The 13,853-nt window shown below is 35.5% G+C and overlaps 1 protein-coding gene across 5 annotated transcripts in view; it reads right to left on the bottom strand.

Moving 5' to 3' along the window:
* LEPR (leptin receptor) overlaps nt 1–13,853 on the bottom strand; it is a 105,661-nt gene that overhangs the window by 16,098 nt on the left and 75,710 nt on the right. For all 5 annotated transcript variants that reach the window (XM_086717216.1, XM_086717218.1, XM_086717217.1 and 2 more), the window contains 9 exons: nt 13,256–13,455; nt 11,300–11,448; nt 9,899–10,058; nt 9,697–9,779; nt 8,328–8,544; nt 6,008–6,190; nt 4,498–4,593; nt 2,793–2,898; nt 1,235–1,310 (listed from right to left, as the gene is read on the bottom strand). In XM_086717216.1, the coding sequence (XP_086573342.1) occupies nt 1,235–1,310; nt 2,793–2,898; nt 4,498–4,593; nt 6,008–6,190; nt 8,328–8,544; nt 9,697–9,779; nt 9,899–10,058; nt 11,300–11,448; nt 13,256–13,455 (1,270 nt within the window). The remainder of the gene's footprint in view (nt 1–1,234; nt 1,311–2,792; nt 2,899–4,497; nt 4,594–6,007; nt 6,191–8,327; nt 8,545–9,696; nt 9,780–9,898; nt 10,059–11,299; nt 11,449–13,255; nt 13,456–13,853) is intronic.

Genomic DNA, 13,853 nt, shown 5'->3' with positions numbered 1-13,853 from the left:
GAGATGCTGCAGATTGAAGCATATACGACTATGTCTCAGTGATTTGCACATATATAAGCAGACACTCTTATGAATTACCAGCAATGCTTTACTGAATCTTCACTTTCATACTTCACAAGCAGCAGGAAGTCAGTCAATATTTGTGAGGGGTAAAATACTCCCCAGGAATTCAGAGAACTTTTCACAAAAATTAAACAGTAAAATGCTCTGGGAACTTAGAGGGGGAGAAATTCTGAACTACTTTTGTTAAAGGAAGGTTTGGGGAAAGGGGCCTAGAAGGGCAAGGTCTTCACTGACATGGTGGGGCTGTAGAGGTAAAGGGAACAGTAAAGGCATGACCAAGGCCCAGGGACAGAAGAGATAGGTTATGTAAGTTGATTGTAGACAGAAGTCATTGAGTGCTAGCTTAAAGGGACTGTACTTTATCTTGTAGCTAAAAGGAAACCAGTGAAGACTTTTCAACAGTGACTAATAATAAAGATGCAATCATTGAGACTGCTTAATAACCTCCATATGACTGATATTTAAAACAGCATGTTGATATTTGGACATGAAAACTGAATTCTATTTTCTCAATTTTATGGGTGGAAAACCAACCTGGCTTCAAGGGAAACTACAAGAACTAATGAAATATTAGTTAAACACTAGAGGTTTCTAAGAAATTCTATCATAGATGTAAGTACAAATTATTTTATTGTAGCTAGTTCATAAAGTACTTTAGCTTGAAAAAAAACCAATGTACTTAAAATGTAAGTTTTATTATGGTAATTATATTTTTCAGGTTGTGGTGTTTGAGGCCATAATTATTTTTATAGTTTTTAATTGATTTAAATAATTATGGAAATAATTACAGGGATTAAAAATATTGATTCCAGCTTTTACCTAAAGACAATCAATTTATACCAAAAAAGTATATCCAAATATCTGTTCTTCATCAGATTTAACTCTTAATATTCTAATATTTATTTTATTATATACTGTGATACAGATATATATTTAATGCCCACATGATAAACTACCTACTGAATTTTGTTTCATGCTGGTTTTAAATCTCTGCATCTTGCTATTCTTAAAAATATGTAATTAAAGAGAACCCATATTTAAATGAATACAATAAGACTTAAACCGTACCCTTAAAATATTTTAAACCTTAATAATGTTTGAAGCTATATAAGGCATATAGCATTTAAATGCAATCTTATATATTTTGGGTTAAAAAAATTAAAAAAGGGACCTTCTGAAAATTAAGTCCTTGTGCCCAGGAACAGTTCTTGGGGTTTGGAACATCTTCCCAAAACATCTTTTTCATTCTGCAAAGGATAAATAACAAAACATTCATACTGAAAATGTTCACAGTTAATGGGTGCACAAACTAGAAATTAATCAGCTATGTCTCAGTAGGGCTTGATTCATTTCAGATACTATCCCATGAAGATTTCCACAACGTTCTGTCTAGATCAAATCTAATAACCAGTATAATAATAAAAATAGCCAACACTATTTGACAGCTCTATGCCAGGCACTGTGCTGAACACTTGCCATGGATTTTCTTGGAGAAAATAATATATTAAAAGTGGCCATCGGTTGAATTTCAGAAACAATTCCACTTGATATGGCCTCATCAGCTCACTTGACTGAAAGATATATTCAGATTCTAAAAATCTCCTGTCCCTCTTTTCTGCTATAAGACAAAAGTTTCTGTAGAGATTTGGCATGTGTGAAATAATATCATTGGTCTGGACCTCTCAGCACACAGTGATGGGGCACCCACAGAACCACAAGAAATTCAAGGTTATTTGCCAAACAAGGCTATTTGCCAAACTGGGGAGCCGTGCAGTGCTGATTTTTAAAAATGAACTGTCCGGGGCGCCTGGGTGGCGCAGTCGGTTAAGCGTCCGACTTCAGCCAGGTCACGATCTCGCGGTCCGGGAGTTCGAGCCCCGCGTCGGGCTCTGGGCTGATGGCTCAGAGCCTGGAGCCTGTTTCCGATTCTGTGTCTCCCTCTCTCTCTGCCCCTCCCCCGTTCATGCTCTGTCTCTCTCTATCCCAAAAATAAATAAACGTTGAAAAAAAATTTAAAAAAAATAAAAAATAAAAAATAAAAAAAAAATAAAAATGAACTGTCCACTCCAGGTAAATCTTCATCACTAAAAGTCCTCAACCCAAAATCTACAACTCTAAAAGTCATTTTTGCCGTATCTGAGAACATACTGCTTAGGATATCCTGTTATAAGCCTGTTATTTCCTGAATGTATTTACATTTTAAAAATGAATTTCTGGGGTGCCTGGGTGGCTCAGTCATTTAAGCATCCAAATTCAGCTCAGGTCATGATCTCACAGTTTGTAAGTTTGAGCCCTGCATTGGGCTCTCTACTCTCAATGTAGAACCTGCTTCAGATCTTTGATCCTCTATTTCCCTCTCTCTCTGCCCATCTCCTGCTCATGTACACTCTCCCTCCCTGTCTCTCAAAAATAAAGATTAAAAAATAGTAATAAATAAATAAATAGATAGATAGATAGATGGATGGATAAATAAAATAAATAAATAAATAAATAAATAAATTAATTAATTAATTAATTAATAATTTCTTCCATGATGTTTATGTGGTACTAGCAAAACAGAATGTGGTTTCCTGAAAACAGGCCTTTTCTTTTTAGGCTATCTTAATTGTATACTGAATACACATAAACATATCTAGCATACTTTAATGTTTCTGATTTGGGGTTTAAATTAAGGTTTAAATATTCTCAAGGGCTTTTTTCATAAAGATTTTTCACATCAAACACATTACCTTTGGTGTGATATTAATAATGTTCCAAGCAATAAGATTGAAGAGGAAATAATTATTGGCACAATTACATATAGACCTGCATCATTCTGGCGTTTTTCAATATCATCTGAAAAAGACATACAATTCACACAATTCGGAAGCTTGAGAAAATAATGACATCTTTCTGTATCAATAATTACAATAGACTTTTTTTCTGATTTTATCATAAATCTGTATTACTTTAAAGATATAAATATAAAAATAAGAAAAAGATAAACTATAATTATGGTCACATTAATAAAATTATTATTTTGTTCAGAATTATGTTTACTGTAATTTAGCAAAACATTTTTTCAAAATTATTTCTTTGCCAATTCCATTTGATCACCTTAGGTTATATAAGTCAAAGTACCAATTAAAGTTCTGATGACTCTGTCTCAGCATCTGCTTCTAGAGAAGCCTACTTACAACACCTGCCAATGTCTACCTTGTTCACTACGCACATTGACCTTGCTTTTCTTGAGCTACCAAATATACTTGCTCTTCAGAAAGTTTTCACTTGCTAACCTTTGCCTGAAATGTCTTCTTTTGTACTTGTAGGTCTTGACTTAAATGTCATCTGCGCAGAGAAAAAGACCAATTCTGGGCATCCTAACTAAAGCAGCACTTTTTTTTTAAATGTTTATTTATTTTTGAGAAAGAGAGAGAGAATGTGTGAGCAGGGAAGGGACAGAGAGACAGGGAGACAGAGGATCCGAATTGGGCTCTGCGCTGACAGCAGAGAACCCTACACAGAGCGCACACTCACAAGCCATGAGAACATGACCTCAGCTGAAGCCAGACGCTTACCCTACTGAGAACCCCCCCCCGCAACAAGGAGCCCCTAAAGAACCACACTTTAACTCATCTTACTCTTATTTTGCTTCATGGCACTTACTTCTATCTGCTGTTATATTATACATGATTTGTTTACTGTCATTCCCATTAGAGCACTGGGGTTTAAGCTCCATGAGTACAGAGACTGATGTTTACTGTTCAATCCCCAGTTCTTGTGACCAACATGTATTTGTCAAATAATGAATGAATTTTTGTAATTATTTTAATTCTGAAACCAGGCAAAATATTTCTCTTCAACTTCATCATTAGGTTGCTTCGATTTGAAGACAATGTGAACAGTAATAGCAAAATCAAAATGTTAATACTCCAACCATGGTAAGATGAATCAGAAATTTAAGAGGAACAGTGAATTTATTTCTATAACTACCTTTCTAGTTTTATTTTTAGGGAACAAAATGTTTCCTTTAAAAGACTGATTAAAATTTAAAGGCTCATAAGTATATACCCCCAAACATATTACTTGGGGTAGATACATTTATATGAATTGTACAGAAAAGTCCTATTTTTCCAAGTAGTCTTTCTGATGATGTATTTTATTGTACAGCTGCATATCTCCCTTTATTTTGTTTCCATTAACTTTTTATCCAATTTGAGACTGAAAAATTTAATTTCCAATACGAGAATACAATACCATGCTTGGCTGTTCTCCTTCTTACTACCACCAGGGAACCATACACTCCTACTGCAATCACTCCCTGACACATCTATGTAAGACTCTGGCCTCTTCCATGACTTCATCAAAAAGAATATAATCAGATGGCAATATAACTGCTAACTGAGTAGGAAACCACACATCTGTGTGAAAAGAAACCAAAAGGAAAAAATTTACCTGGGGTAAAACTATTAATTATCTTCGGTTTCCCCACTCCTTCCATAAATACTGGGTAAAGACTGAATTGATACTTCTCGATGGGGATAAAATGATCTGAGGAGAAAAATTTATTGAAGGGTCATTCCTACTGAATTAATATTAATGATTAAAACTTATATAAAAAAATTTTAGGTGACTCTCCTATATTTCCACACCTAGAAATTTAGTTATTTATGGATCGAAACTGATGACTAAGCAAGTTTCGAAAATAACCTAAGCATTCCAAATTCTCCTAGTAATGACAATACTTTGTAACTAATTTTTGAAAATATTACCCAGAGACAGAAGATTGCAATTCCAAAAGCACGTTCCAATGATTACCAATTAGTTCAAGCTCATAGGATATGAGCTTCCAGTTTCCCTTTCTAGGACAATATGCCCTACCTCCTCTCCCATATCCCCAAAGCTAGCAACATTCCTCTTTAATATGCATTTAATTTACTTAGTTTCCCTATTCAAGGCAGCTGTGAGACTAAAGTCTTATGAAATGCAAAGTAGGGGCAGGGACCAGGATTCCCCTTGCTTATCCAGCCCCCCACCCCACCCCCCATCAAGGGAACAACGATCTGTATAACAAAGCTCAAAACAAATCTATCAGTGATGTATCATTTTTACAAATGTTGATAATATATAAATATTCCACAAGGGATCAATCTCTTTGAAGCCTAAATTATATATTCCCATAATTTAAATAAAAGCACAGAAAATAATCATCTGGACCACAGTGGTAATGAACTGAATTTAGTTCTCTATCAATCGTTTCTATGTGCCCTGATGCTAGGGTCTTTGGAATGCAACTGAAGTATAAGTCTCTGGAGTGATACTGTATTGTCGGATCATGGTAATCATTAGCTTCCCTACTTCAACCCTACTCAGACTTGGAGATACTGTATTATGCAGTTTAATCACCTCCTGGGGCAACTGGTCCAATCTGGGGAGTTTATATTGCCTACATCACCAAGTCCTACATTTTTAGACCTTCAGTCTGGCATTCCCACTCTCCACTAGTGGTATTATATGTTGGTACACATATTTGGGAAAACAATTTGGTGGTAGATAGTAAAAGCCATTAAAAAATAGTCTAGAAAAAAAAAGGTAAAGCTAGAAGCAACATAAATGTTCTCAAAAAAATAAATGGTTTAAGTAGACTTTAGAATAAGATGCTATATGATCATTAAAAATATGGTTAAAAGGATTGGGGAGAAAAGAGAAACATGCTTGTGATATATCAAAGGAACAAATCAGAAAAAAAGTTGATAGATGATATGATTACAACTGTGTAAAATATTTTAAAAGGATCAAATGAAATAGAATTGAATGTTTATGATAAAGGGATAGAATTATATGTAGTAAGATGGCAGTATCATCTATATTTTTTAAGTTTTCATTAACTGGCTATGTTATTTGAATTAATAATCACTCTCCTACTACTCCATAAGAGAAACTTATTAAAGTACAGCAAACTTACCATGAATATAATACTTCTTAACGGATGAAGGGATTCTAAGCCATTTAGTTTCACTGTCTTCATTAAGAATTTTCCACTCAGTAATAAAATACATCAGAGAGTAATCACTGGGTGATAATATCCAGGAAAGAAACACACAACTGCTGTTTAAAGGATAAGCACTGAGTGACTGCACGGTATTTACTGAGGGGAAAAGAAGGAAATTTGTTTTTAAATTCAAAATTAATGTAAAAAATCAAATACCCTCAAGGCACATATAACCTATTAGACAAAAGGAGAAGGAAGAGAAGGCTGACATTTATATAAATAAATATAATACAATTATTTTTGTACCACAGAGTCATGTATGCAGAAAGATGTGGGAATATATGCTATTGAGGAGAAACCAAAAACGGGATTTTGGATAGAGTCAAGGAAGTTGCTCGCCACTGGAATACTGCCCAAGCTTATTAATCATCCCCTCTACTTCTCTCCAAACTCTTCTCTCCTGCTGATGGAGTTGTGCTTTCAAAGAACAAATCTGATCATTTGTCTCCTCACAGAGTCTCACTTAAAAGCCTCCACTGGAGGGGTGCCTGGGTAGCTCAGTGAGTTGAGCATCCGACTCTTGATCTCAGCTCAGGTCTTGATCTCAGGGTTGTGAGTTCAAGCCCCACAATGGACTCTGTGCTGGGCATGAAGCCTACTTAAAAAAAAAAAAAGCCTCCACTGTATTTCCATATGTGAGGATAAAATTCCTTCATGTCCTCTCCTATGCCACAAGGACTTTCGGTCAGACTCTTCCTCTCTCAAGAGCCAATGCTCTTTTGGGGAAGTTTCATTCCTATACTGCTTGCTTAAGAAAGCCTCTCTAAACCTCAATACCAAGTCAGGTTCCTATTTTATTTTCTTTTATAAAATTATATTCCTCTCCTGGGAACATTTATCTCAGTTTGTAAATAAGCATCAACTTGTATGATTATTTGATTATTTGTTAATTAAATAATCAAAAAGTTGATTTGGCTCTGTGGATACTGAGACCATTTATAGTTTTTCTCACATTGGAGTTCCCACCACTTAACACAGTGCAGCATTCAATACATATTTCTAGAACATCTTGATGGAAAATATTTTTAGTGTAAAACATTGTGTAGATGCTATGGAACTTACAAGAAGCTTACACTATACGTACAAAACTAATCATTAATATAAGGCAAGATATAAAATACCTTAAGAAAGGTAGGAAGCACCCCAATTTAGGACATACCTAATCAAAGCAATAAGCAAAGACTTCATGGAAGAGATTAGTAGAGATACAAGAGATTTGAATTTTCCATTAAAAAGTTACACTTTGAATATGTAATGCAGATTGGAAACTCCTATTAAGGCAGTTCTCAATTCTCTAATCAAATATATCAAAATTAATTAAAGAAGGTTCATCACTTTTTTAAAAAGTTATTTATTTATTTTGAGAGAGAGCATGGAAGAGGAGCAGAGAAAAAGGAAGAGAGAGAGAATCCCAGGCCCCATGCATCAGGCTCCAGGGCTTGAACTCATGAACTGTGAGCCAAAACAAAGAGTTGGATGCTTAACTGACTGAGCCACCACAGAGCCCCAGTTCATCACTTGTATTAAATGAAGAACAGGGGTGCCTGGGTGGCTCAGTCAGTTAAGCGGCTGACTTTGGCTCAGGTCATGATCTCGCGGTCCGTGAGTTCGAGCCCCGCGTTGGGCTCTGTGCTGACAGCTCAGAGCCTGGAGCCTGTTTCAGATTCTGTGTCTCCCTCTCTCTGACCCTCCCCCATTCATGCTTTGTCTCTCTCTGTCTCAAAAATAAATAAAAATGTTAAAAAAATTTTTTTAATGAAGAACAGATTAATTTTCCAGTCTGAACAATTACTTGCATCCATGTCATACTATTACATATGTATGTAATAAATATAATACACACATGTACCTGTACTTACTTTTACACACACACACACACACACACACACACACACACACACACACACACACACAGAGGCAGGGAGAGAGAGATTAATTCACGTACAACTTGCATTGATCCAAAAGGTTTAGGTATTAGATTTACTAGAATATTCTCATTTATCATAATATTATTTCAACATGGTTCTACCACATGAAAACCCAAGGACCATATTATATAACCAGGGTACAACCTGCTTTGCTGTTTTTCAGAAAAGAAGAAATTAAAGACAGGAGACAGACTTACAGATTCAGGGAACTGCAGGCTTCTTGGAAGATCATTCAGAATGGGAGGAGTTTGTAAAAATTAGATATTGAAAGGGGCACAGGTTTACCACCCTGTACCCTTTCTTACCTTTGCTCATAGGCCATGAGAATGTTAAATTAAAATTCACAAAAGAAGCACCAATTGAATTGACGGCCAGAACTGTAACAGAATGTGCTTGCTCTGTCCACAGGAAAGTGAATTGAGTGTGATTTCCCACATCTTCTGACCATGTTCCATTGCGGGAAGTATGATGTTTTACCACATATTTTCTTACACTACACAATGAGTCATTTTTCATCAGAGGCTGTAGTAAACATGAAAATTGATTAGTTTAAGGGCTCCCGTGCTTTTTATATCAACCAAGCTCATGAACTCTTCTTATACGTTTCCCACTGGGAGGCAGGGGCAGACCAGGGCAAGCCCTGGCTAGTTCAAGGCTGAAGTATGGGGAGGTGAGGTAGGAGAGGGCTGGTGTCTGACAGAGACACAATGAAGTCATCGGGATGGGTATACAGCACAGGAAACTTATTTTTTTCCTTAAGACTCAGGGAATAAATCATTTAAGTATAATTAATTATGATACAATTAGGACACTTTTCTACTGAGAAGTTTCACACTAATTTTAGAGAAAAGAAAGACCGGCAGAGAGTCAAGAGTTTCCTCATCTGAAAAACCAACAACGTTCTGCTTCTGCAAAGCAACAACAAGAAAGAGCTGAAAAGATATTAATCATCACTTATGTTAACCCCAGTGTCATTTGTTATCTCTTCTCATAATTGTTGCTACTTCAAGTAACAGAGGCTATCAGAACCATGTATACGGCATCCCAGAATTTCTGCCCGATCACTTAAAAAAAAATCATACCAGATCACTGATGATTCCATGTAAAATACATATCTAGTCCAATTATGTTCTTCCATTCTACAGAGCATTGACAATACACCCCACTTCCTCCATTACTGCCACCTGTTTCAAATAAGATTCAGTGCTGCCAATGCCTTACAACCCATCGAAAACGACTCCATACAGTCGACTGGAAGTGTTTCTCCATATATTTTTTTTTTGTCATCGAGATTCCTCAAAATCAGAAATAACAGAAAAAAAAACACAAACACATACACATGTATGCCTGCGGGGTGTGGAACAATCTGGGTAGGTGGGGAGTAGAATTTTATCAGATATCATCTAGTCCAGCTCTACATTTATACAGATGAGAAAACTGAGGCTGAAGCATCTAAGCAACTTTGCCAAAATAATGCTGACCTAGCTGTAATATACTCAGCTGAGAATAGAATGAAGTTCCCTGAACTCCATGCCAGCGCATTGTAGCTCTCTGCAATCACATCTCAAAACTGAAATGAAATATTGGACTGCAGAGCCTAAAAAATGACAGGATTATGAAGTCTTTCATAAGTATAAAAATAAAATTTAAGAGTAATATAAAAAGCAGGAATACCTTCCAAAGTAAAGTAACATTTCTCTCTTTTTTAGTGGTGTCTTCATTAATTATTCTCCAAACTTCAGGTCCTCTGGTAGGAACTGCAGAAGGACAAGGAGCCCAAGTTGTACATGTGCTCTCAGAAGGAATAGTTTTTAGTCCTATTGGAAACGCACATCCTCGTGCATTTTTAAGACACATTTACAAAATCTCTACAGACCTTTTATATCTGTGACAACTGTGTAGGCTGGACTACTCCAATTGCTCCAATATCCCAGCCCATCCAGCCTCTTGCAGCGCACCTGAACAGCATAGACAGCACACAGATCTGGCACCAGGACGCTGGCAGAATTGGATTTTGCATCATGTACCTCATACATCTGTAAAATAAACTCAAGCATTAGAGTAATCATTACCAACACCTATGTAGCTGAAGGGTCCTGAAGTGCATTCTATTTAAAACCTTAATACTATTCCAAAATTAACAGAGGGCTGACTTTGTGTTTTCTGGCTACAGAAATATGTGACTTGGATCTTGAGCTCCTTCAAGTGAAGGATTATCTTAGTCATCTGTGGTCTCCTTCTCAGGCCAAGATTTGGACTGACCTACTTGCAACCTCACTCTCAGCTGTTCTCAACTCTATTACTAATTTCTGTCCACTAATCCTCTACCCACAGAAATTCTTAATAATTTTAACTGAGTGGTTACATAGTGATATCTTTGATAGTCTCTTCAATAAGATGGTAAACTGTCATATCCTTTCTGCTAAAATCATGATGATCTAAAGGCATAATTAGGGTTCCTAATATTCCTGGGTCTTTGCCGGCTGCCATCTGAAAACTGACGTGGCCTGTCACCATATGCACACTTGCCACTATGGGTGTGGTTTTAGTTGTTTGGTAAAAGCAGCTTCTTCCAAAATGTGTCCCTTTGAACATAAGTGTACTAAAGAATATTAGATGTTAAAGGAAAAAGAGTTCCTTGGTAAATTGAGTTTGAGAAACACAGAATAAAATAAAGTCACAAATATTACTTTGATGCAGGACCTATCTAAACCTTTAATATGTAACTCAGTGCAGTTCTGTACTAGGAACACACAGTGATACAGGGGTTCCTACATTTATTCATCCATGCAATCTTTTTTCAAGGAATATTTCAATATTCTGTCAAACTCATTTTGGGAAATGATGGGTTACAGGAAATGTCATAACTTTAAAGGGTTAGACCTAGGAGTGCCTGGGTGGCTCAGTCAGTTAAGTGCCCAACTTCAGCTCAGGTCATGATCACATGGTTCATGAGTTTGAGCCCCACATTGGGCTCTCTGCTGCCAGCGCAGAGCCTGCTTCAGATCCTCTGCCCCTTCTCTCTCTCTCTGCCCTTCCCCCACTCATTCTCTCTCTGTCTCTGTCTATCTCTATCTCTCTCAAAAATAAACATGAAAACAATTCTTTTAAAAAGGGTTAAACCTATAGAAATATCTACTTAACAAAAACAGCTACGGAATACAGGAAGATGTACATTTGTGCCAATAAAATAAATCTTATGCAATAAAATTCTTAAACACTTATAAGAAATAACATTTAGTGACACAAGCTGAAGACATTTCTATGTAAAATGTACCTTCCACTGTACTTCTTTTCCACTTAAGCCGTAGCGAATCTGGAATTTAAGATTATTCTCTGGAAAGACTGGCTTTTCCCAAGATATTTTCAATAATCCAATTTTTACAGTAATTTCCACTTTCACACTGGATGGAGGCAGTGGTTTCACTAGAAAATTTAAAAATAGTACTGTATAACAGTAATTTAAACAGTGAGAATATTTTTAAAACATTATCATGATGTTATAATCTTTTATACTCTATAAAGCAGTATCTCCTTCTCAAAGGAGATTAAAAAAAAATAGTACAAGTCAATGTGCAAACTCAGCATATTTGGGAACTAAAAGTCCCAACATCCCAGCACAGTAGTATGAACTCTGAAGCTCTGCACTTATAATACCTTAAGACTGTTGATGGCCAAAACCTCTAAACCTTTTCATTTCTAATGTTTCTCATGCTTATCCAATTCTTCATATATGAAGAAGACATTCTTGACCAACAGTAAGATGACATACATTTCAACTCCTGAAAAGTTAATTCCTCCTCAGAAAAGGAAGTATGAATATGTGAGAGATGCTAAGACATTCAATCTGTGATCTTACTTGACTGAATCATATGGATATCATATGGATATATTCCATGAATATCTAGTTTGCAGAAAGGATACTTTAAAGTACAAGAGTTTGCATGATCCCTACAACATGCACAGTGAGGAGGAAGGAGAAGCTTTCCACATTTTATGGGTGATAAACTAGTCACGGGGCACTTACATGTCTAGCCCATGTTTACAAAGCTAGTAACATATGGAACTGGCATTTGGATCCTAAAGTTGAATCTCCACCTTGTTTTCTAGTACTAAGTAGGCAGTATAAGCCTAACTTAAACTCCTAATTTTAGTACTGAAAAGAATAACATCAAAGGTTGTTTTGATAACATATAGAACTGAATTCATAGTGTCATATATTACATGTGAAGTTATTAATGTGTGTGTTTGTGGGGTAGAGAGTGGTAGGAGGGTTCCATGCTATTCCAAGATACTTAGTACCAGAGAAGTACTCCTTACAGTAAAATCCCTTTAAGTGGAACCAAACTAAATAGTTTGTGTGTATGCATGTGCATGTGTGTGCACATGCGCGCACGTGGGGGAGGAAATCAATTAATTGGGACTCTATGGTAATAAAAAAAACCCTAAATATTATGATTTTATCATACATTTAACAAAATATAGGTTTTAATTCAGATGCGTACTAATTATTTGAAAATATAACGAATCAAATACTGATTTTTGGCATAATTTCCCAACAAAATCGTATATAGGACCAAAGATATTCTTTTACCTCTATTGCATAATCATAAATAGGTCATTTCTCAAAGACTTTGCAGCAATATTGGAGGGATATATTATACTTTTCAATATATTCTTTCAATATATTCTTAATCCTTTGAAATCAGTGGATCTTTTTTAAGCGTATTTAAAAATATCATGATGGATATCATCTTTATTTTTTTCTTGTTCAGTGTAGTCATTTTGAATCTTTCGGTAGCCTACACAGCCTCACAAATTAAACTCTCTGGTTATGACTACTCAGATTACAAAATCCATCACAATACCCAAATTAAATTTCTAAATTAAAAACACCAAATGTTTTCGTAAGTACATTGGGAGAAAAACAAAGCAGTGCATTATTTACAATAATATTACTGCTACATTTTATTACCAATGACCAATATAACTTATCAAATTACATGCTGAAAGTATTCCTATTACAAAAACATTGTGCTATAAGTAACTTAAAAAAATAAAAACAGTAAAACTTTCTAAGGTTGATTGTCTTTTCAATTCCACTATAAACACACACAAAATTTTGTTTAAAAATAGTGTTATCTGAAAATGGTAAAACACAACAATTACCATGAATCAACCTGAATCCAAATCTGCTAATAAAAATGAAGACACACAACACAGTTTGACATACCCACAGAATCAGGAACAACACACGTTGGTGGAGAGTCAAGTGAACCCAAAGAGTGATTGATTCTAATCCACATTGTATAGCCGGACAATAGAAAGATTGGCTGAAATACGCATTCATAAAAACCATCTCTCTGCAAATGGCAATCTTTAGATTCAGATATGGGATGAATAGATGGAACATCAGAGCAGTAAAGGCTGCTCCTTAAAAGATACGAGAACACTCAGTTAATATACAACATTGATGAAAACGGTAAGATATATGAGAGAACGCCATAGATTTTATTCCACTTAAAATAGATGTTCTTATTGGAAATGCATTTTTGATTTCCCCACTGTATCACAATTTTATGTATTTCCATAAAAATGACAACAAACCTTATTAAATATTTTATTAGATACTAAATGGAAATGCAAATAAAATAATTGGTATTCCTTCTCTATGGATCCAAGTAGAGGTAGAACCTACGACACTGAAAGTTAAGTTAATATTATATTTAAGTGATTATCATTTTAAAAGTATGGATCACAAGTAGTATTGGAGCATTCCTGAGATGGGAAGGAAGATAAATCCCTTACACTTTAAATATGGATTAAATTCC

Source organism: Puma concolor, chromosome C1 (assembly GCF_028749965.1).
Source record: "Puma concolor isolate L17-30 chromosome C1, mPumCon1.1.hap2, whole genome shotgun sequence".
Lineage (NCBI taxonomy): Eukaryota > Metazoa > Chordata > Mammalia > Carnivora > Felidae > Puma > Puma concolor.
Note: the sequence above shows the minus strand (reverse complement) of the source record. Positions and strands in the feature narration are given on the sequence as shown.